The 24,528-nt window shown below is 50.9% G+C and overlaps 1 protein-coding gene across 4 annotated transcripts; it reads right to left on the bottom strand.

The window, feature by feature from the left end:
- Nucleotides 1-12,108: 12,108 nt before the first annotated feature.
- On the bottom strand, nt 12,109-21,585 carry B4GALT7 (beta-1,4-galactosyltransferase 7). 4 transcript variants are annotated; one of them, XM_004759048.3, is made up of 6 exons: nt 21,407-21,583; nt 17,720-18,082; nt 14,727-14,952; nt 13,580-13,663; nt 13,213-13,317; nt 12,109-12,805 (listed from the first exon to the last, which is right to left on the bottom strand). In XM_004759048.3, exons 1-6 carry the CDS (start codon nt 21,454-21,456, stop codon nt 12,650-12,652), a joined length of 984 nt encoding a protein of 327 aa, XP_004759105.1. In that variant the 5' UTR covers nt 21,457-21,583; the 3' UTR covers nt 12,109-12,649. The 4 variants fall into 4 exon arrangements, with proteins under 4 accessions (XP_004759105.1, XP_012915191.1, XP_012915190.1 ...); XM_013059737.2 differs by having other exon boundaries at nt 21,290-21,421; XM_013059736.2 differs by lacking the exon at nt 21,407-21,583 and adding an exon at nt 21,253-21,398.
- Nucleotides 21,586-24,528: the final 2,943 nt, after the last annotated feature.

Raw genomic sequence — 24,528 nt, 5'->3', positions numbered from 1 at the left:
GTAAATTTAAAAGGATCAAAATGGTGGAAAGCACATTCTCTTACCACAGTGGAAGGAAATTAGAAACTAATAACAGAAGGAAATTTGGAGATTTCACAAATATGTGGAAATTAAACAACATATGCCTAAATAGCCAATTAGCCTGAGAAGAAATCACAAGAGAAATTAGAAAATACTTTGAGATGAATGAAAGAGAAAACACAACATGCCAGAATTTAGGGGTTGTACCTAACACAGAGTTTTGAGGGAAACCTATACCTGTAAACAACTACATATTTTTAAAAGATTTTATTTATTTATTTATTTTTTAAAAAGATTTTATTTATTTTATTTGACAGACAGAGATCACAAGTAGGCAGAGAGGCAGGCAGAGAGAGAGAGAGAGGAGGAAGCAGGTTCCCCGCTGAGCAGAGAGCCCGATGCGGGACTCGATCCCAGGACCCTGAGATCATGACCTGAGCCGAAGGCAGCGGCTTAACCCACTGAGCCACCCAAGCGCCCAAGATTTTATTTATTTATTTGACAGACAGAGATCACAAGTATGCCAAGAGGCAGGCAGAGAGAGAAGCAGCCTCCCTGCTGAGTAGAGAGCCCAGTCCAGGGCTCCATCCCAAAGCCCTGAGATCATGACCTGAGTGGAAGGCAGAGGCTTAACCCACTGAGCCACCCAGGCGCCCCTGTAAACAACTATATTAATAAAGGAAAAGATTTCAGTCAATCACCTAACTTTATATATGAATACAGTGGAAAAGGAGAGCAAACTGAACCCAAAGCAAGAGGAAGAAAGGAAATAAGATTAGAGTAAAAATTAATAATATAAATTATATAATAAAAAATAGAGAAAAATCAATTGAGCCCAAACTTGATTCTTTGAAAGGACCAGTAAAATTATCAGACCTTTACCTAAACTGACTAGGGGGAAGCGGTGGAGGGGGCATTGATAGAGAGATAGAGAGAAAGGAGAGAGAATTCAAATTACTAAAGTCAGGAATGAAAGAGGGAATATTACTACCAACCTTATAGAAATAAAAAGAAGTATAAGGGGGGACGCCTGGGTGGTTCAGTTGGTTAAGCAGCTGCCTTCGGCTCAGGTCATGATCCCAGCGTCCTGGGATCGAGTCCCACATCGGGCTCCTTGCTCCGCAGGGAGCCTGCTTCTCCCTCTGACTCTGCCTTCCACTCTGTCTGCCTGTGCTTGCTCTCGCTCGCTCTCTCTGACAAATAAATAAATAAAATCTTTAAAAAAAAAAAAGTATAAGGGAATATTATGCACTGGATGCCGATAAATTAGATGAAAAGAACAAATTCCTAGGAAGGCACAAATGACCAAAACTGACTCAAGATGAAGTAGAAAATTGGAACAGACCTACAACAAGGAAAAAGACTGAATTAGTTATTAAAAAATTCAACACACACATAGCCCAAGCCCACATGGCTTCACTAGAGAATTCTACCAAATATTTAAAGAAAAATGAATGAGTTTCCTCATGAACAAATGTAGTTTCTTCACAAACGCTTCCAAAAAATGGAAGAGGAAGGAACAGTTTCTAACTCATTATTTGAAGCCAGTACTCCCTGATACCAAAACCAAAGATAATAAAAGAAAACCACAGACCTCAATATCTCCCATGAAAGTATATATAGAAATTCTCAACATAAAACTAGAAACTGAATCCAGTAATGTATAAAAAAGGAGGGGCACCTGGGTGGCTCAGTGGGTTAAGCATCTGCCTTCAGCTCAGGTCATGATCTTAGGGTCCTAGGATCGAGTCCCACATTGGGCTCCCTGCTCAGCAGTGAGTCTGCTGCTTTCTCTGCCCCTGTTTGTGCTTTCTCTCTCTTTCTCCCTCAAATAAATAAATAAAATATTGAAAAAAAAGTATAGAACAGGATTATATACCATAACCAAATAGGGTACATCTCAAGAATAAAGGTTGGGGGGCACCTGCGTCAGTCAGTCATTAAGCATCTGCCTTTGGCTCAGGTCACAGTCCCAGAGTCCTGGGATCAAGCCCCACGTGGGGCTCCCTGTTCACTGGGAAGCCTGCTTCTTCCTCTCTCTCTGTCCCTGCTTGTGTTCCCTCTCTTGCTATATCTCTCTCTGTCAAATAAATAAATAAAATCTTAAAAAATTGTAAAAAATAAATTAAAAAATAATACAGGTTGGTTTAACATCTAAAAATCAATTTATATAATACACTATCTCAATAGAGGACAAAAACCACATGCAGAAAAAATTTTTGACAAAAATTCAACACTCCATCATAAACGCAGTGAAAAAATTGATTTTTAGGGAACTTGCTCAACCTAATAAAGGATATCTATAGATAGAGAGGAGCAGGATGGTGGAGGAGAAGGAGACCTAAATATCATCAGGTCCCAGGAGTTCAGCTAGTTATCAAACCATTCTGAACATCTACAGACTCAACAGGAGATGGAAGGGAAGAAGAGCAGCAATTCTAGGAAGAGAAGAATGACCACTTTCTGAAAGGTAGGACGTGCAGAGAAGTGAATTCAAAGCAGGCAGACTGCGTGGGGAGGGTCCAGCTCCCGGCAAGTGGAGGAGCAACGGAGCATAAAATCCAAACTTTTAGAAGTCAGCTCTGCTGAGGGACATCCTCCAGAGGCTAAGTGGGGATGGAGCCCTTGCGGGGACAGTGTGGTCTCAGGACCTGCGGGGTCACAGAAAGGGGGTGTCTGAGTGTGGCAGAGTTGCTAGGTATCAGTGGGGAAGCTGGCAGCAAAGACAGAGCCACGGGGAAGGGGGCTCTCAGCTCGGGGTTACATTAAACCTCCGTGGCGGAGTCGGGCCACTGCTCTTCAAGCAGGGACCCTATAAGCAGCAGATCTGGGGAGACTCGCCTTCCTCCTGGGAGGAGCTGCAGGAGCCTGCAGCAGGAATCTGTTGTGTTTGGAGACTCCAAATGGGACGGAGGGTCAGAGACAGAAATGCTCAGTCACAGGCCAGCTAAGCTCAGAGCGGGGCCAGAGACCAAGGAGACGGGAGGGAGTGACTGCCCCACTGAGGAGTGGGGCCCCAAGCTCTTGGCTCCTTTGGGCTGGAGACTGGGAGGCCGCCATCTTCATTCGCAGCCTCCAGAGCTCTACTGAAAGCGTTCAGGGAACAAAAGCTCCCCAGAGCAAACCCCAGCAGATTACGTAGCCTGGCCCCTGGCAAGGGCAGCGCAATTCCAGCTCAGGCAAAGACATTTGAGAATCATGGCAACAGGCCCCTCCCGCAGAAGATCAGCAAGAACATCCTGTCAATACTAAGTTCACTGATGAATGAGAACTGCAAAACTTCAGAGAGAAACGGGAATACAGCACATAGAATTCATGGCTTTTTTCACATGATTTTTTAGTCTTTCAAGTTAAGTTTTTTAAATTTTTATTTTTTCTTACTTTTTTTTAAAAAAAGATTTTATTTATTTATTTGACAGAGAGAAATCACAAGTAGACGGAGAGGCAGGCAGAGAGAGAGAGAGAGAGAGGGAAGCAGGCTCCCTGCTGAGCAGAAAGCCCGATGCGGGACTCGATCCCAAGACCCTTAGATCATGACCTGAGCGGAAGGCTTAACCCACTGAGCCACCCAGGCGCCCCTTTCTCTTACTCTTTAAAAAAATATTTCCTCTTTCCTATTTTAACCTTTTTAAACTATTTTATCTAATCAACCTCTTTTAAAAAGTCTTTTAGGGGCACCTGGGTGGCTCGGTTGGTTAAGCGGCTGCCTTCAGCTCAGGCCATGATCCTAGGATCCTGGGATTGAGCACCACATCGGGCTCTCTGCTTGGCAGAGAGCCTACTTCTCCCTCTCCCTCTGCCTGTTGCTCTGCCTACTTCTGCTCTCTATCTCTCTAATAAGTAAGTAAGTAAATAAATAAATAAAATCTTTAAAAAAATCTTTTTAAATTTTTCATTGTTATAGTCATATTCTATCATATTCTATCCCTTCATTGTATTTAACCTTATTTTTTGTATACATATAGGTTTCTCTTTCTTTAAAATTTTAGGATACAGTTTCTTCTAACAGATCAAAATACACCCTAAATCCAGTGCATGGCTTTGTTCTACTCTCCAGCCTGATCACATTCTTTCCTCTTTATTTTTTTCTTCTTCAACTAACTTATCAAGTCCTTTTTTAGAATCTTTTAAAATTTTCATCTTTATAGTCATATTCCATCCTTTCATCATGCTTACACTTATTTTTGTATATATAGAAGTTTTCTTTCTTAAAAATTTTGGGAGTTAGTTTCTTCTAACAGACCAAAATAACCCAAAATCAAGTGTGTGGCTCTGTTCTATTCTCTCTCTCTCTCTCTCTCTCTCTCTCTCTCTATATATATATATATATATATATATATATAATTTTTTTTTCTTTTCTCCCCCATTTCTTCTCCCCCCGGTTTCATGTCTCTTCTGATTTGGTTAGTGTATGTTTTTCTGGGGTTGTTGCTACCCTATTAATATTTTGATCTCTCATTCATCTATTCTTATCTGGATAAAATGACATGGTGGAAAAACTCCCCACAAAACAAAAACAAAAACAAGAAACAAAAAACAAGAGGCAGTGCTGATGACTAGGGACCTAATCAATATAGACATTAGTATTATGTCAGAGATAGAGTTCAGAATGATGATTATCAAGGTGCTAGCTGGGCTTGAAAAAACCATGGAAGTACTAGAGAATCCCTTCCTGGAGAAATAAAAGCTGTTTCTGGAAATATAAAAGAACTAATTTCTAACCAAGTTGAAGTAAAAAAAAAAAGCTATTAATGAGGTACAATAAAAAATGGAGGCTCTTACTGCTAGGACAGATGAGGCAGAAGAGAGAATTAGTGATATAGAAGACCAGGTGATGGAGAATAAAGAAGCGGAGAAAAAGAGAGACAAACAACTACTGGGCCGTGAGGGGAGAATTTGAGAGATAAGTGATACCATAAGATGAAACAATATTAGAATAATTGGCATCCCAGAAGAAGAAGAAAGAGAGGGGCAGAAGGTATATTGGAGCAAATTATAGCAGAGAATTTCCTTAATTTGGCAAAGGGAACAAGCATCAAAATCCAGGAGGCACAGAAAACCCCCCTCAAAAATCAATAAAAATAAGTCCACATCCCATCATCTAATAGTAAAACCTACAATTCTCAGTGACGAAGACAAAATCCTGAAAGCAGCTCAGGATAAGAGGTCTGTAACATACAACAGTAGAAATATTAGATTGGAAGTGGAGCTATCCACAGAGACCTGGCAGGCCAGAAAGGACTGGCATGATATATTCAGAGCACTAACTAGAAAAAAAATGCAGCCAACTGGGCTGTCCCAGAAAATAGAAGGAAAGATAAAAAGCTTCCAGGACTTTGGGTGCCAGGGTGACTCAGTTGTTAAGCATCTGCCTTCAGCTCAGGTCATGGGTCCTGGGATTGAGCCCCGCATCAGGCTCCCTGCTCAGCAGGAAGCCTGTTTCTCCCTCTCCCTCTGCTGCTTCCCTGTTTGTGTTCCCTCTCTTGCTGTCTCTCTCTCTGTCAAATAAATAAATAAAATCTTTTAAATAAAACCCAAAAGCTTCTAGGACAAACAAAAACTAAAAGAATCTGCAAACACCAAACCAGCCCTATAGGAAATATTGAAAGAGGTCCTCTAAGCAAAGAGCGAGCTCAAATGTAACAGACCAGAAAGGAACAGAGACAATATACCTTACCGTAACAGTCACCTTACAAGCAATACAATCGCGCTAAATTCGTATCTTTCAACAGTTACCCTGAATGTAAATGGGCCAAATGCCCCCAATCAAAAGACACAGAATAACAGAGTGGATAAAAAAAATACAAGACCCATCTATATGCTGTCTGCAAGAAACTAATTTTAGACCCAAAGACACCTCCAGATTTAAAGTGAGGGGGTGGAAAACAATTTACTATGCTAATGGACATAAAAAGAAATCTGGGGTGGCAGTCCTTATGTCAGATCAATTAGAGTTTAAGCCAAAGACTATAATAAGAGATGAGGAAGGACACTATATCCTACTTAAAGGGTCTGTCCAACATGAAGATCTAACAATTTTAAATATCTATGCCCCTAACATTGGAGCAACCAATTATATAAATCAATTAATAAAAAAATCAAAGAAACACATCAACAATAATACAATAATAATAGGGGACTTTAACACCCCCCTCACTTAAATGAACAGATCCTCTAAGCAAAAGATCAACAAGGAAATAAAGGCTTTAAATGACACACTGGACCAGATGGACATCACAGATATATTTAGAACATTCCATCCCAAAGTAACAGAAGACGCATTCTTCTCTAGTGCACATGGAACATTCTCCAGAATAGATCACATCCTGGGTCACAAATCGGGTCTCAACTGGTACCAGAAGATTGGGATCATTCCCTGCATATTTTTAGACCACAATGCTCTGAAACTAGAACTCAACCACAAGAGAAAAGTAGGAAAGAACTCAAATACATTTCTATACACCAACAGCAACACAGAAGAAAGAGAAATTAAGGAATTGACCCAGTTGCACCCAAAACCATAAGATACCTAGGAGTAAACCTAACCAAAGAGGCAAAGAATCTGTACTCAGAAAACTATAAAGAACTCATGAAAGAAATTGAGGAAGATACAAAGAAACGGAAAAATGTCCCATGCTCATGGATTGGAAGAACAAATATCATGAAAATGTCTATGCAACCTACAGCAATCTACACATTTAATGCAATTCCTATCAAAGTACCATCCATCTTTTTCAAAGAAATGGAACAAATAATCCTAAAACTTATATGGAACCAGAAAAGACCCCAAATAGCCAGAAGAATGTTGAAAAAGAAAATCAAAGTTGGCAACATCACAATTCCAGACTTCAAGCTCTATTACAAAGCTGTAATCATTAAGACAGTATGGTCCTGGCACAAAAATAGACACATCAGTGGAACAGAATAGTGAACCCAGAATTGGGCCCTCAACTCTATGGTCAACTAATCTTTGACAAAACAGAAAAGAATGACCAATGGAAAAAATACAGTCTCTTCAATGAGTGGTGTTGGGAAAATCAGACAACCACATGCAGAAGAATGAAACTGGACCATTTCCTTACACCACACACAAAAACAGACTCAAAATGGATGAAAGACCTCAGTGTGAGACAGGAATCCATCACAATCCTTGAGGAGAACACAGGCAGCAACCTCTTCGACCTCAGCCACAGCACTTCTTCCTAGAAACATCACCAAAGGCAAGGGAAACAAGGGCAAAAAGGAACTATTGGGACTGCATCAAGATCAAAAGCTTTTGGGGTGCCTGGGTGGCTCAGTGGGTTAAAGCCTCTGCCTTCGGCTGGGGTCATGATCCTGGGGTCCTGGGATCGAGCCCCGTGTCATGCTCTCTGCTTAGCGGGGGGGGGGGGCTGCACCCCTCCCCCCGCTTGCCTCTCTGCCTACTTGTGATCTTTCTGTCAAATAAATAAATCTAAAAAAAAAACCAAACCCAAAAGCTGTTTCACATCAAAGGAAACAGTCAACAAAACCAAAAGACAACCAACAGAATGGGAGAAGATATTCACAAATGACATATCAGATAAAGGGCTAGTATCCAAAATCTATAAAGAACTTCTCAAATTCAACACCCAAAGAACAAAGAATCTAATGAAGAAATGGGCAGAAGACATGAACAGATATTTTTGCAAAGAAGACATCCAAATGGCCAACAGACACATGAAAAAGTGCTCTACATTACTCGGCATCAGGGAAATACAAATCAAAACCACAATGAAAGACTACCTCACAGCAGTCAGAATGGCTAAAATGAACAAGTCAGGAAATGACAGATGTTGGAGAAGATGCAGACAGGGGAACCCTCCTACACTGTTGGTGGGAATGCAAGCTGGTGCAGCCACTCTGGAAAACAGCATGGAGGTTCCTCAAAAAGTTGAAAATAGAGCTCCCCTATGACCCAGCAATCGCACTACTGGGTATTTACCCTAAACATAGAAAGTGCCACATGCACCTGAATGTTTATAGCAGCAATGTCCACAATAGCCAAAGTATGGAAAGAACCTAGATGTCCATCAACAGATGAATGGATAAAGAAGATATGGTGCCTATATACAATGGAATACTATGCAACCATCAAAACTCCCAAAGTCTTGCCATTTGCAATGATGTGGATAGAACTTGAGGGTATTATGCTAAGTAAAATAAGTTAATCAGAGAAAGACAATTATCATATAATCTTCCTGATATGAGGAATTTGAGAGGCAGGGTGGGGGTCTTGGGGGGAAGAGAGGAGAAAAAAAGAAACAAAGAGGGATGGGGAGAGAGAAAAACCATAATGGACCCTTAATCTCAGGAAACAAATTGAGCATTTCTGGGGGTTGTGGGGTACTGAAGTATAGGGTGGCTGGATGATGGACACTGGGGAGGGTATGTGCTATGGATAGTGCTGTGAATTGTGTAAGACTGATGATTTCCAGACCTGTACCCCTGGGGCAAATAATACATTATATGTTAACTTAAAAAAAAGAACAGCTACAAAAAACAGAGCTAACATCATACTTAATATTGTGAAACAAAGCTTTTCCTCTACCATCAAGAACAAAACAAGGATGTCTGCCTTTGTCACTTCTATTCAACACTGTAGTGGGGTTTCTAGCCATGGCAATTAGGCAATAAAAAGAAATTAAAGGCATCCTTATTGGAAAGGAAGGAAAACCATTTCTGTGTTACATAATTACATATATAAAAAATCTTAATGGATACACACACAAATTATTCAAGCTAAAAATGAGGGGTGCCTGTGTGGCTCAGTCAGTTGAGCATCTAACTCTTGGTTTTGGCTCAGGTCATGATCTCAGGGTCATCGAATCGAGCCCCATGTCAGGCCCTGGGCTCAGCATGGAGTCTGCTTAAGATGGTCTCCCTCTCCATCTCTTTATGCCCCTCCCCCTGCTTGTGCATTTCCTCTCTCTTTCTTAGATAAATACATAAATCTTAAAAAAAACACAACAACCTCATAAGCCCAGTTATAATGAAAAGGGGCTTACAGGGAACAAGAAGAGCCCCACTTCACCTTGATGGCTCTGAAGTGGTTTTCAGGACTGAGGACCAGAGACCAAATATTATAACCAAACATGCTCCCATTGCTCTTATTGCTGAGGAAGTGCTAAGAGCTGGGAGCCAGGAACCATGGATGAAGACCAAATATGTGAGGAGAAATTGCTTTTGGTCCTCTGACAGACCAAATGTATATTTCTGACAAATCACAATATCCCAAGCCCTTAACATACGAGTCATAGTTATTTTAAATTTCCTCTCTGTAATTCCAAAATCTGTGTCATAACTGAGTTTGGTTCTGATTCTTGCTCCTCTCTTCAGTCTGTTTTTTCCCTTGCCTTTTAGCATGGCTTGTAAATGCGTGATTTATTGGGTCAAGGGACTGATAGAGAGAGAGACCTTTAATGTGAAGTTTGATGTTAGTCTGGTTAGGAGTTGGACCAGTTTAATGGTTACTGTAGCTTTAGGTGTTGGTGGCTTTAAGCTCTCCTAATGTCCTTGTTAGTTTGGCCTCAGTATGGCTTCATTATTAGTCTTGTTCAGTCTAAGCTCTCCCTCCCCCAGACTCCATCTTCCATCCCCCTGGAACCACCCCCCAAGGATCTTTCTAGTACACAGACTTAATCACAGGTCTCTGCTCAGAAACTCTCCGCTGCTCAAAACCCCTGTGACCATGGAATAATGTAGATGCTGCTCAGTGTGGCCTTCCCAGGTCCTCAGGCGTCATCTTAGCCTTCCCTCTGCTGTCCACCTGCCCCAACTCCTACGCTGCATCAGGGTACCAGGGACATCCCGAACTGCTTCCAGGTCTTACACCATCAGGCTGTCCCCAGTGTCTCTGCCTTGCCCTTGCTGATCCCTCTGGAACCCTTCCCATCGTGACTGCAATGTGGCTCCACCACCAAGACCCTGCCTTTGTGGGGAGGCCTTTCCCAAGTCCCTGGTACATTCCTCAGGCACAGTGCCAAGCTGTGGAGCCTGCTGATGTCCCAAGGGACCTCTCCAGCAGGGAAAAATCCCCACCTTCCTCCAGGCAGAGGAGGCAAGGGGCAGACACTCTGGATCTCCCCCTGGCTCTGCTTTTGTCCCAGAAGTGGGTGGGGGGGAGGGACACCAGATGGCACTGACCGGCCCTCCCATCAGCCCCTCCGGCTGGGGAGAGGAGAGGGAAGAAGGTCTGGAAGGGAACATCTAGATTCCCTCATCCCTGGCACTTGCTCTATGGGCCAGGGATGAGGGACTCTAGCTCTCAATCAGAGTCTTGGGATCCAAACCCTGAGCCCCATCATGTATTGGCTCTCTGACCTTGGCAAGCTACTTAACTGTTTCATCCTCCTCCTCTATAGAACAGGTGAATAAATAGGACCTAGCTTAGGTAGAGAGAGGATTCATGAGAGAAAGCAATGGCAAGAATTCTGTATGTGTGTAACACCCAATGAGGACTAGTTGCTATTCTAGCCACCCCGTTAGTCAAATGCCGCACCAGCTGCTGCTGAGTCCTGGGTTCACTTCCTGCCCTGGCCGGCAAGACAAGGAGGTCAGCTCCCTTCTGCAGAGCAGGCAACCAAGGTGCTGAGGAAGTGGCAGAGCTGTCTGCTTCCTCCCAGTGCCACTGCTTGGCCCTCTCTTCCTCTGCTGGAGTGGCTGGGGAGGGAGGCAGGCTGCACATTCCGGCTGCATCAGGCCTGGCCTGGGGTGTGTATCAGATCCTGGAAGGAGGTGGTGGCAGAGGGCATAGGGGAAGGGGAGGGAGCCTCCCAGGGCCAAGGCAGCTGGTCCTGCTTCATTCTACTCCCTCCATGCAGGTGGCAAGGAGAGAGCTCCCTTTCCTTGTGGGCATTGCTACATGCTGGGTGAGGACCAAGGTGGGGGCTCTGATGCCACACCCGTTCTCACCAACTCCAAAGAAGCTGGTGTTCTGCCTCCATGTTCTGGAAGCCCAAGATGATGCAGCCAGGGTTGTACAGAGACTGGCCCATGGGAAGCGCTTCAATCCCCTCTCCTGGGCCTCAAGTTGAGCAAGACCCTCCCCCCCGCCCCGCCCCTACGCTGTCATCTCCCTGTGCTTGTCCCTCACTATGCTGAGTGAAGCTGAATTGCTGGAAGAGGTCAGTTTAGGATAACAGGGACCCTCTGTTAGACATCTGAATAGTTCCATTGTACTCAATTACACCATGCTCAGGTGATGCAGTGCACAACTCCAGCAACTGCATGGGGCCGCCCTGAGATCATCCTCAGTGTGGTAGTCTTTTTGGAGCACAGCTGTTGTAATCTACCCTCCCGAACTCTGGGACTTCAATCTCTTCTTTTGGCATTTCAGGTATCTTGTTAAACAAACCAAGCATCACTGGTCCAAGACTCCTCTGACTGCTGGCCCAAATCTTTGGCAGTCAGATGCCTTGAAGAGCCCCTCACCTCCTGCTCTCATTGGCCCCAGGCTTCCATGCGGAGAATTTCTCCAAGGTCACTCCCCAATTCCATGGTCTCCCTTGGCCCCGCCTCCTTCGCCTCTCCTGGACATCATGTGATCAGTGGTTATAGGCCTCATGCTGTGGGAACGCTCCAGGATTCTCCTGCTTCTTGTCTTCTTCCTCCCACCTCAGAAACGTGGTCTTCCCACCCCCAAGCTATATGACCAGGTCCTTGCCGGCACCTTCTGCCTACCCTGAGTCTGGGCCTGTGGATCTCTGTCTGTCCATCCCAGTGCGGTGGGATGAAGCCCCCCAACTCCCCCGAGTTGGAGCCCATCAGAGCCCAGGGGGACCAGACTGCCCAGAAGGGCAGTGAAGCCTGGAGGGCTGTGGGAGGTGGTAGGAGCCTTGCCTGTCTTTCGGCTTCTCTCCCACCTGAGCTTCCCCTGGACTTGGGAGTCCCCAGCCCTGTTCCAAACCCTTGCCAGCTTGTCACTAAGAAAGGGGCCATCTTTTGCCCCATTCCCCTCCGCTCGGTCACAGGCAACAAACTGGTGCTCTACGACATGTTTTGTTTGGCCCAGCATCCTTTTCTGAAGTTTCAGTGAGTTGCTAGCATTTAAAAAGTAACCGATTTCACTTAAGAATCCAGAATTCTAGTTTCTTTTGAAAAAATCAGAAGATCCAGCAACATGGGGCCTGCGTTCCTGCACAGTGACATGCAGCCAGAGCCGGCGTCCGCAGTGTCCTACCGTGGGACCTGCACAGCGGTGTCTGCAGTTCTAAATGTCTGCAGTTCTAAACCTCTTGATGGGCCCGGCCACCCATGTTCATGGCCTGGCTTCTGCCCAAGGCGGTCCAGGGGGAAGGAACCAAAAGTCCTCATGGTCTGAGTGCCCGAGGGCAGGTGGAGCAGGGCAAGCAGGAAGGGGGTGGACGGTCCCAGGTGGGAGCTGCATCCAGCCTCTCTGTGTCACTGTTTATTGCCAGCAGCGTCTCGGGCGCCCAAGGGTGTGTCCCGTCCCGGCTCCAGCCTGCCCTGGGGGAGCCAGGTGGCCTACTATCCGCTGCTTCGGGACCCTCCACGTCCTATTGGAGTTGGGCCCCGGGCCTGAGGCTTTGTCCTGAGCCTGAGGAGCTGTGTGGCCTGCGGGTACAGGCTTCCTTATTGTCCCGTCAGTTCAGCCAAACGTGCACCAGGGGGTGGCAGTCTTGTCACAGTCCAACAGGATGTTGAGGACAGTGCATGGGGCCCCGCCCACTGACAGGGCAGTTCGGGAATCCACGCGGTACTTCACGGTGCTCAGGCCGCCCTCGCGGTCCACCTTGAACTGCTCCTGGGAAGGGAAGGGGGAGCGGGCAAGTACTCAGGGCTTTGCGGTGGCCAGTGTTCCCCAGCAGCGCCCCACTAGTAAGCAAGGAGAGCCAACGGACCCATATGGGTGTGTGCAGGATGGTGGCACCCATGTCACAGGTCTGCCTGGGGTTCGGCACCTACAGCAGAGTCCCTCCTTGCTCCCCGCCTGCCCTGACCCTGAGGTCTGGGCCGGCCCACGGTGACCAGGTGCCCATGCAGCCACCAGGGCGGGGCAGACTGCTTGAGTAGAGTGCTCAGGGGCTGTGCTGGACCACACAGTGGAGGACAGGGTCATCTGGGCCTAAGAGCATGGTGGTAAGGCTTGGCCCCGTTGCCCACCCTCCACATCACTACCTGTGCGTCCCCAGTCAAGGGACCAGTCAGCACCTGTTTTTGAGCAGCGATGCGCTTCTGGTCCCTCTTCCGCCAGGCTGGGTCATGCAGGTGGCGAAAAGTCTTGTACCCAGTTGTGATTCCCGAGGGGCGGAAAAGCTAAGAAGGCCAAAGGAAGTTGGGTCAGGCTGCCTCTCAGAGCTCTGGCCCTTACCACTACTCTCCCAGGGTCCCAGCGCCTGCCAAGGGCCACAGGCAGGCACCTGCACTGCTGTTCGGCAGAAGGGGGGGTGCTCATCGGGGGCAGGGCAGGGGAGCCATCTCCAAGCCCCTGGAACCTCATCTGAGGGCAGAGAAGGGAACCAGGGCAGCCACAATGACTGAGGAGGTTGGAAGCCTTTCGGGGGGCGGGGGTTGTTACCTGCAGCCCGGCCCCTTTGATGCGCCGGTAGAACTCGTCATCTTCACGGCCCCAGCCCCAGAAGCGGTTGGACATCCCATTGCACTGACACAGAAACAGGCAACGTCACTTGCCCCATCCTCCCAGGGGCAGTCCCTGGTCTCCTATCACGTGGGAGTCGGCCAAGGCCCCCTGCTCCTCCTCGTCCCCTGGAGATTCGAATGGACACCCAGGTCCGACAGCTGCTGAGGTATGGCGGGGCGGGCACTACAGCCCAGTCCCTTTGCCTGTTCTAATGGGGCCTGATTTCTCAGAAAGGTCTGATGGCAGGGAGGGAGGGCACCTCTCTGGGGAGCTGGTGATAGGCAGAAGCGCCAGCTCCTGCTTGACTTCTGCCTGCCCCATGCCCCCGTTTCTCCTAGGGAGGCTCTGCCCTGGTCTCTTCCCGGGCGAGAGGGACAGCTGAGCTCTGGCAGCACCTCTGCCGCCACCTGGCCTGGGGCTTCATCTACACAGAGCGGGCTTCAGCCACACCCTGAACAGATAGGGGTCTGAGCCCCTTGGTCCTTCCCACCCTACCCCTCACCACCCTTGCCCCCTGCCCACCTCCACCTCCAGCCACAGCCCCTGACTTAAGTCAGGCCAATCAGGAGGCAGCATGGTGCAGTTCTGAAACTCCTGTCTGGGTTGCTGAGGAAGGCACTCTGCTTCTGCTGACCCTGGGCCTAGATGGACCAGGGCAGGGGGCAAAGCTATGACAACCACCCCGCACCTCCAGTGTCTGGAAATCAATCCACTCTGTGGACAAAGCCGAGCTGAGAGATGGCGGGGGAAATGGTGTCCCGGGGACCCTGAGAGGCCGGGCCAGCTGCCCTAGAAGCCAGACCTTCCCCGGGTCCCACCCAACTGGGTCCACTTTCCCAGCCAAGGAACTCCGAGTCTTCTGAAGCCAGCTGGTCTGGCGGTTCCTGCTGCTGCGGCCGCATCCTCCCTAACTGACCCACTGGGTTCCATTCCTGTCCCGTGTCGCTGGCCGCTCCTGCGCTCCCAGGACGGGCCTGGGGCAGGACACCTCCGTCTGCTTGGTCCCCCGAACTGCTGCACCCCCAGCAGCACCCCCATGCCGGCGAGCACCCCCTGGCCCTGGGCTGCACGTGCCGGGCCTCACCAGCTGGTAGTGCTGCTTGGAGAGCAGCAGGATGCCGCCCACGTAGGTCTTGTAGTGGTAGAGCGGGTGGAGCTCCGGGGAGGCCACGTGGAAGGGCCCGGCCTCAGGAAAGCCATAGTCCAGCTCCTCGTTGAGGGGCAGCAGGTCCACGTCATGCATGGCGATATAGTCCGTGCTGTTGCTGCTCTCCAGGAAGCCCACGTTAATGAGGGCTGCGCGGTTGAACCTGCACAGGGAGGCAGCAAACTGGCTGAGTTGGGGGGGTGGGCAGGTGGGCTTGCTCTCCCCGCTACTGTGAGCGGGAGCCTGTCCTCCACAGCACACAGCCCGGGCCAACCCCCCTGCCCGACGCGGTCTTCCCAGGGTGGGGGGGGCTGCCTGGCTGCACGCCTGCCCCAGCTCAGCTCACACATGCCTAGCAAGCCCCTACCCTGCGTCAGAAACCAGCGGGATCCCTGCAGTACCCATATGGAGAAGTCAAAGCACTGCCATTAGGGAAAGGACATGCTGATAAGAGGAGAGAAAGGTAAGTGACTGTGTATCTAGCCAGACCCTGGCAGGTGCAGTGGAGGAAGGTAGAGCAGGGCGAGGAGTGGGGAGGCCGCTGGGGGGCAAGTCAGTGTTCTTTCAGACGGGAGGGGGGCAGGGGGAGCCATGGTAATGGGGTGGCAGGTGAAGGGCTGAGGGAATGAGCCAGAAGGGAGCAGAGAGGAAAGCCACTGCCAAGGCCTGAGGCAGGAGCAGAGGCAGGCCGTGTTGTGACTTTGGGTGTAACAGGATGGCTGTGGCTGGGGTGAGGGGAAGAGTCGGGAGTGTCAGGGGGAGCGGGAGTCAGGCTGGGAGGCTCCTACACTCATTCCGGCAGGACACAGCAGTGATTTAGCTCAGGGGGGAGGTGAGAAGTGGGCAGATTCTAGATGTATTCTGAGGGACAGAACGCACTGCGTGAGGGAAAGAGAAGAGCTAAGGACTCTGAGGCTTTCTGGCCGGAGCCACCGGAAGCGAGGAGCAGCTGGCTCCTGAGATGGGGAGGGGGGCGGGTGAGGAATCAGAAATGCGGTTTTGATCACACTAAGCTTGGGATGCCCAAGACCCCGAGAAGGAGGGTGATGCGGGCGGCTGCGCGTGTGGGTCTGGAGGTCAGGAGAGCTCCTGGGCTGGAACAGACCCGGGGTCAGCAGGGTCTGGACGGGGTTTAATGCTGAGACCGGATGACATCCCCAGGGAGTGGCTGTAGCCAGGAAAGAGGACGTGGAGGCACTGAGCCCAAGAGCACCAAGGTCGAGAGGGCAGGAGGGTGAGGCAGAACCAGAGAAGGACATGGCCGGGTGGGGGCGGGCAGTAAGGAAAGAGTTGAAGCAGAGGGCTTCAAAAGCCAAACGGAGGTGTTTTAAGAAGGAAGTAGTCAGCCAGATGGCCAATGCGGGCTAAGAACAGGGCTTCAGGTCATCGCGGCGGGCTCACTGCTGGTATCAGTGAGATCTGCCTCCCTGTCACAGATGTGAGGGTAAATGTTGGGAGGAGAGCAGGTTCCAAAGAGCGAGATGGGAGAGAGGGGAGTTCTGCTATACAGGGGCGTAGAGAAATGTGAGCGATGGGAGGTCACAGGGTCTTGTCTTCTTTTTTTAGATGGGAGCTATTTCAGTGTGTGTGCTGATGCAAATGCTCCCAGAGGGAGGAATTCGTGCAGGAGAGAGAGAAGCTGATGTCTGGAGATACATCCGTCCGGGGCCCGAGTGGCAGAGCTGGCCCTGGAGGGGCGGGGACGGGGCAACACCAGCACATCCGCACAGAAGCTGGTGGGCACTTGGGCACACCCTCTTCCAGCATCTTCTCAAACAGTTCTGTATTCTCAAACGGGAAGCCAAGCCATCGGCTGAGACTGAGGAGCAGGGAGGAGCAGAGAAAGGTGCAAAGCTGCGTCAGACAGCGGCGCAGCAACAGGCCAGAGGAGCACAAGGCTTCCAGGCAGGCCTTCCATTGCCAGGAAGATGAGCGGAGTACCCTCTCCAGCCACATTCAGCTATCCAGGTGTGGGAGAGGCATCGTCAGTGGTGGTGAGTCAGGGAGCCAAGAAGTAGGTGAGGGACTGCTGCTAACGATGGACCCTGGATTCCAAGCTGGGGTTAGGAGGAGACAGTAAGGACAAAAGGGTGGGCTGTGAAAACTGGGATGAACTGGGCCTAAAGGGCCTGGTGGGGCCCCTGAGCCTTTGGACCCGGCTCCCAGCTGATGGAAGTGCAGGGAGAGGAGGTAGAGGGGACGTGCGGACTGGCTCACGGAGGCAAGCGATGCGTGGTAAAGGGCGAGGATCTCAGGGTAACACCTGACGGTGAGCAGCTTCGAAGCTGTGGCGTTGACCCTCCCTTCCCCGAACACCCACAGCCAGTTTACGAGAAAGCTCTGCATGGGCTTCCTCCCCATCCCATCTCCCCATCTGCTCCCCCAGAGCCCAGATGCCCTCACTTCCCTGCACCCAGCACCCTTCTCCTGTCCAGGTAAAAGCTATTCCTCATACAGCAGCCGTGGCCATCTTTTCAAAATGGATATTGGGGTGCCTGGGGGGCTCAGGCAGTTAAGTGTCTGACTCTTGGTTTTGGCTCAGGGCATGATCTCACAGTGGTGAGATCGAGACTGTGACCAGCTCGGTGCCCAGCATGGAGTCTGCTTGAGATTCTTTCTCTCCCTCTACCTCTCCCACCTGCTTGTTCTCTCTCCCTCTCAAATAAATAAATCCTAAAGAAACAGAAAACAGCTATCAGATCAGGACACTCTTTAACCCCAAATCTGCCTCTCAAATTCCCAGCACACCAACGAGAAGCGACCACTGCTCCTCCAATTCCTGCCACTGCCCCGGTGTTGGGGGAGGGGAGGGTGCTTTCATAGGCCAGACGCCCCCCTGGCATGGGACTCCTGTGGGGAAGGGAGGCCCGAGAGGCCGAGGCAGGGTGAGGGCCTGGAGAGGGGCTACTGCTTCAGGAGACCGTCCCTACCTGAAGTGGTCCACCTGGTTGAGCACATAGATATGGTGCTGGATCTTTTTCCGGCTCAGGAAGCGATGCATGTGGGGCACAAAGACCAGGAGCTCCTCAAAGCGCTCGCGGAAGGGCACCAGCACAGCGAGGCGGTGGGGGCCCCAGGAGGCGTCTTCTTCCCAGTGCTCAGGTGGTGGCTCGGGGGGGCAGGAGCGGGGTGGGCCCGGGGTCTCCTGCCCTTGTCCCCTGGCTGCCCGGGCCATGTCCCCGGAGCAGCTGAGCTGCAGCCAGAGCAGGGAGAGGAAGCCCAGTAAGAGACAGGCAACAAAGAGGTGGAAGACGGAGCACTTCCGAGGGAGGCCGCCGGGGAGCAACCTGGACCTGGGACGAGAGCAGAGACTAGGTTAGGAGTGCCAGTGGCGCCAGGGGTGGGGCCCTCTGACAGGCCCCTCCTCTGGCTTTCCCCACAAGTTGGGCACACAGGACCCGTCTGCCCCAAGCACCTGGGAATTAGTGCAGAAGCCCCCAGAATGCTTTGGTTTGTGCTGCTACCTCGTGTCAGAATCCTGCTCACTGCTCTGGGCCCAGCCTCTGTCACCCTGCCTCCAGAAAGCCCTCCGACCCTGGGGCAGAGCTTCCCCAGCTCTTTCATACCCCCTTACTTTCTGTGAGTGAGTCCAGGTCAGATCAAGAGCTACTGCTGCTGGACGGGGATGAGACTCCTTGTCCCCTGTACCCTCCCCTCCCCAGGACATACAGCCGGAGGTCCAGGCAGGAGCACCGCCTTACAGATCCCACCCATTGCCTTCCAAACCCCATTCCCCTGTTGGTTCACCCCCAGCTGAAACCTTGGCTTCATCCTGCTTCTCACACCAGAGAGGCCCCCAAGGCAGGGGCCGGTGCCAGCATCGGTCCCAGAGAAGAGCCCTAAATTGATTCTGGGAAGATTGGATCTGTCCCCACAACAGTACAAGGCCCAAACAGACAATGGCAGTTCACTGAACAGGTCTCAAAGCTTCAGTCCAAGGGGCAGCCTATGTCACAAGAAATGAGAGCTGGAAGAGGGAGAGGAAGACGCTGGCAGGGGAGGAAGATGGAACCCAAGCTGGGTTTAGAAGCTGCCAGCGCCACTGAATGGCCTGGACACTAAGGAGTGCTGGGATCCTTCTTGCTGAGCATGGGAAGGAGCTGGGCAATCTAAGAAAAGTAGAGTTTACTCGATCTACTGCCCCTGCAAAACACCCAGTTTTATAGCCTTAAAGAGTCACCAGTTAGCTGGCGACAGTTAGGCGGCACAGATTGGACCCGAGTTGCTCCCTACTACCCCTGCAGGGCGCATGCGGGGTAACCCAGAGCTTTGCCACTCACCACATTCCTTCCTGCTCCAGTGCTCACACAGCCTGCTGGGCCCTTCCTTACTTTATCTGCCTGGAAGCCCCCTGCTCCTCCTCCAGGGCCAACCTCCACTGTCACAGCCAGCACGGTCCCTCCCCTTCAACTCTAATGCCGGGGCCTGCAGGGCCCACCCCTCAGTGTGCACCCAAACTGATCTACAAGCTCCCCCCATGACCTCTGGGCCTTCCCTCCTTGAAGAACTGAGAGGTCTGGAATCACTGGTGTCCCTGTTTGCCCTCTTCCCCACAGGTCATCGGTTCCTGCCAGCGGCCCCAGTTTAGGCAGCAGAGGGCTTGCTCGGTGAGTCACAGGAAAGGTTCAAGCAGTCGCAGCATGCTTTAAGTCACACACCAGAGCCAAACTGTCCATAATGCACAACCGCCAACCTGGAAGCCAGCAGCCCTAGCCAGGTCCCACACATGGCAGGAGAGGTGGCCAGGTAGGACACTCTGCCTGGGCTTCTGACTTACCCCCCATTGTCCTGTGGTAGGACTCTCCTCCGCTGCAGAGCAGCGGAGCCCAATCCTGCCAGTGGCTTGGGAAGGCCGGAACCTCTACTGATTCTCTCTCGCCCTTGGGGCTCTTTCTGGGGGTGGGATGGAGACCGGGGATGCGGACATGAGGAAACATCCCACCTTTGGGAAAAGAAGCAGTGACTGTTATCCAGGGGTGTGGCATGGATTGGGCACTCTGTGCAATTTCACAGGCTGTTGCTTCAGTCCAGCTTCCCTTTCAGGACCACGTTCTCTTAGGCACGCTTATCCTTTGGGCTCTAAGAACCCAAATCAACTCCATTCAGAACCAAATCTCCACAATCATCAGGACAAGTGGACACTGAGGGCTCCTGGCGCCACCTGGTGGCCATCTCCAGGTCTGCAGGCCCAGCGGCTCCCCGCCCTGGGGCACCCTGCTCTGAGGTGCACACCCTGCTCTGTCTCTATTAGTCTGTGCTGAAGGCTAGAAAAGGCAGATTCAAACCGAGGTAGGCCGACTCCAGAGCCAGCACTCTCAAATGTTACACTAGCCTTAATCTGTTGCATGGACCTTTGTACCCTGGGTCCAAAGCAGGCATTGACATCGGTAACTTTTTCTGGGAACACACATATGTTCCAAAGGTTTATGGAAAGGGATCAGGAAATGGAGCTTCTCTTCCATTACCTTTCCTCTCTTTCCTTACACAAACCTTGTGATACAGGTTTGAATATCAGCTGCTCTGGTTACAGGACCACCCAACTACACAAGGGAACCGTTAGACACCTCCTCTGTGCCAGGTGCAGTGTCAAGAGCTTTACAGATGCGCTCTCAGACAGCCCTGCAGAGTAGATATTATGATCCCTGCTGCGGAGATGGCAAAGTTGAGGTTGGAAAGATGAAGGGATCTGTTTTGGGTCACATGGCTCGGGGCGGACTCCGCTGTCCAGGCTTTCCTTCTCTTATATCCCTGTCTTCCGACTTCATCACCACGTCAGAATACCCCCCAGGAAAAAGTTGTGTCCACTGTATTCCAGAATCTTTTGGCACCTGGCAAACTCAAGAGACACACAGGGAATGGGGTGTCATTCCCCGTTCTGGTTCTGGGTGGGAAGAGTTTTGCGGGCACATCTTCAGAACGAAGTGTGGGTGCCCTCCCCAATCTAGACGGGTCTGGAGGCTCCCCTACCCCACTTTTGCTTTAGTGGAAAACATCACTAGCTAAGGTCTGGACCCCGTGCAGCTGCACCGGAAATGAACCAGCATTACGTGTGCCGAGTGCCTAGTACGTGCCAGGCAGGGCCCTGCCAGGCACCGCACACAGAGCTTCTGTCTGGTCGGAACAGCTTCTGGGCGGTCAGCAAAGGCTGGGGAAGCGTGAGGGAGGGTAGGGTCGGAGGCTACAGGGATGTGAGGCGGGAAGTGGGAGACCACAGAAGAGGGAGGCGACCCTCAGCGATCCGGGGGAAGAGGTCCGGGGAGTCAGAGCCCCGCACGCAGACAGACGCCAGTGGAGAAACAGACACAAAGAGACCCACACCGAGGGACAGAGACCCGCCAGGAGAGGGGCAGAAACTCACAAGGGGAAGTCATGGGAGAAATACAGACCCGCGGGGGACGGAGACCTGCGGGGCGACGGAGACTGCGAGACACAGAGACCCACACGGAGAGAGGGCGACCCGTACCCAAGAGAGACAGGGACCCACACGGAGAACCACAGACCCTCGGGAAGCCCCGCAGACGGAGACGCGACGGCCTCGGGCTCCTAGATTCCGCGGGGCGGCCCGGAAAGGATCGGCACCCGGGAGGACGGGGCCCGGGCCGGCCGCCGCCGCTCACCTGCCGTCCTCCCAGGGCAGCTGCGCCGCTTTCCTCCGGGAGGGGAACATCGTGGGGGGAGGTGGCGGCGCATGGGACTCGAGCTCCCAGCCGGGCCGGCCCGGCCTCCCCGGCCTACGCGGCGCCTCCGCCTCCCGCCCCGCCCCCTGGTCCGCCGGGTCCGCCGCTCCTGCCGAGCCGTCGGCTCCACCGAGCCGCCGCGTGAAAGGTTCCGCGTGCGAGGACCGGTCAAGCGCTCCCGCCACGGCGGTTCAACTGCCTTGCGGGGGAGCCGCTTGTTCTCCCGAGAAGCCGAGAGCCCGTAGGGGGCTCAGGTCACTGGGCCGGTGCTGGATTTAGTTAGCCTCCAGACCTCCAAACCAGCACTCTGGAATGATGAATCGCACCGTCGTCCTCTTCCTGGCCCCAGGTGGTGGGTGCAGGGTTCCTCCGCAAACAAGCCGGGTGGTGGGGGGCGGGGGCAAGGCCAGGCTCGCGGCTCCGCCTCGGGCTCAGCAGAGACCCCAAGCGCTAGCGAGGAGCCAAGCACTAGGGGGCAGGGCACCATCTCTTTGCATCTGTTTCGTACTTGCGTGTATGAATACCCCCTGATTGGCTTGGGTTAAAAGAGAACGGGCAAACATACTTGGTAGGTGCTGGGCACATAGTCAGCGCGATGTTAGTGACGGCCATTATGCAGGAAGGGGCACTTAGGTGGAGTTGAGATGAGCACTGAAGGGGGAGTAAGTTGGAGTTCTTCTATCTGCCCTGGCACAGTGGGAACTTAACCTGGCTGGGTCAGCCTCCCATCTGGGAAAAGACAGCGAGTCGTGGGGCTTGATCTCCATACAAATGTGAAGTTCCCTAATAAACAACTAATATCTACCGAGTGCTTAGTAGATGCCAGGCACGGTTCTAAGTTCTTTGCTCCTGTTCTCTCATTTAGTCCTTTCAAGAATATGTATACCCACTTGAAAAACTGGTGCACAGAGAGGCAATTCAGGGTGTAAACCAAGGTATTTTGGTTGCACAGTTGCTGCTTCCAAAGGACTTTACTGTAGGTGAGGAATTTAACCACCACCACCACCACCTCCTCGTTTCTCCCTTAAGCCCAGCATACACCCACCAGTGACCTTACTGCTAAACTCTGCCTTGCACTGCACTCTAGAACGGAATGTTGGCAAATGCAGCCTGAGTTTGCTGATGACACAGGCAAGGCTGATCCCCTGCAGAGACCAGTCCAGGTAAGGCCAGTGACAGAAAGAGGGAGGTGGGACTGTGATCTTAAAGCACAAGCCCACCTCAAGGGGACAGCTGTGATTTCAGTCCAGCTAACTGTCACACTGGAATGAAGCCCCACTAGCTTCAGATCTGATTTGTCTCAAGAAATCGTTTTCACACAAAAATCCCAATTAACTAATTTCAGTGACACCCACAGGCATGTTGATAATCAGCACCATAGATAAGATGGATGAGAACGGCACATTTTTTGGTCTTTCAAAACCTCAGAACTCCAGTCTAATCATGATAAAACCAGCAGACAAATCCCAATTGAGGAAAATTCTACTAAAAAACCCTGAACTGTACTCCTAAAAACTGTCAAGATAATAAAAAGCAAGGAAAGTCTGAGAAACGGTCACAGCCAAGAAGGGGCTAAATGTAATGTGGTGTCCTGGATGGGATCCTGGAACCAAAAAAAGGGGGCATTAGGCAATGGCTAAGAAAATCTACATATGGTATGGGCTTCAGTGAGAAATAATTTATTGATATTGTTTCATTAACAAATGTACCATACTGATGCATGACATTAATAATGAGTGAACTATTATCACAATCTTTCTGTAATTCTAAAGCTGTTCTAAAAAAGGGTTTTATTATTTTTTTTTTAAGATTTATTTATTTATTTATCAGAGAGAGAGAGAGAGCACAGGCAGACAGAATGGCAGGCAGAGGCAGCGGGAGAAGCAGGCTCCCTGCCGAGCAAGGAGCCCTATGTGGGACTCGATCCCAGGACGCTGGGATCATGACCTGAGCCGAAGGCAGCGGCTTAACCAACTGAGCCACCCAGGCGTCCCAAAGGGTTTTGTTTTTAATGTGGAGGAGTCTAGGTGGCAATCTGAGGTCAGATTACATCCTCCTGGCAGTTCAAGTAGTCTGCAAACTGGTCTCCCCACCCTTTTTCTCACGGGCTTCTGGATTAACCTTCCTCAAATTTATCTCCATGGGGAATGCCTTGGGTGGTTCTATCGGTTAAGTGTGTGCCTTCGGCTCAGGTCTTGTGTGATGGAGCCCACATCTGGCTCCGTGCTCAGCAGAGTCTGCTTGTCCCTCTCCCTGCCACTTTCTCTGCTTGTGCTCTCTCTCAAAAGCTTTATCTCCACGGGGTTGTTGTTGTTCTTTTTTTTCTAAAGATTTTATTGTATTTTATTTGACAGAGATCACAAGTAGGCAGAGAGGCAGGCAGAGAAAGGGGGGGAAGCAGGCTCCCTACCAAGCAGAGAGCCCAATGTGGGGCTTGATCCCAAGACCTGAGATCATGACCTGAGCTGAACGCAGAGGCTTAACCCACTGAGCCACCCAGGTGCTCCTCCATGGGGTTCTCCTACTCAAAACTGTGTTGAACACTGGGTAACGTACAAATGTCTTCTAACCCTAACCAACCTTAAACAGCTTCCTCAAATGACCTCAACCCCAGTGGGAACCATGCCCATTGACCTCCATTCGCCAGTTTGTCTAACACCCGCAGCTTTGCCTTGTATCAGAATCCTTCCTCTCCTTCAAGGTCCTTACTAAAATCTCAAGCTTTTGGTTAAAACCATCGACATCCCCACCAATCCAGGGATTTCTGTCCTTCCCAAACCTACAGCACTTCTGTTCAATGTACATTCCCTTCCTGAACGAGGCCCTTCCTCGCAGCACCATGACAGTGACTTCCACTTGCTCTGGAAAAGCAGGGAGGGCACTTTGTTACAAGGGAGGGGACACAGCGGAAAATGGTGTAAATCTGAGCACCAAGCCCCCAAGTATCTTGTTTTATGGTCTTGGGCAAACCCACTATCACCTGCTGCAGGAAGTTGGAGAGCGGATAGAAGGACTAAAGTTCCCAGGTGGATTTTCATCTTGGAACATGAAGCGCTTTGCAC

The sequence above is a fragment of the Mustela putorius genome, unplaced genomic scaffold (genome assembly GCF_011764305.1).
Source record: "Mustela putorius furo isolate JIRA1106 unplaced genomic scaffold, ASM1176430v1.1 tig00003923_pilon_pilon_pilon, whole genome shotgun sequence".
NCBI lineage: Eukaryota > Metazoa > Chordata > Mammalia > Carnivora > Mustelidae > Mustela > Mustela putorius.
Note: the sequence above shows the minus strand (reverse complement) of the source record. Positions and strands in the feature narration are given on the sequence as shown.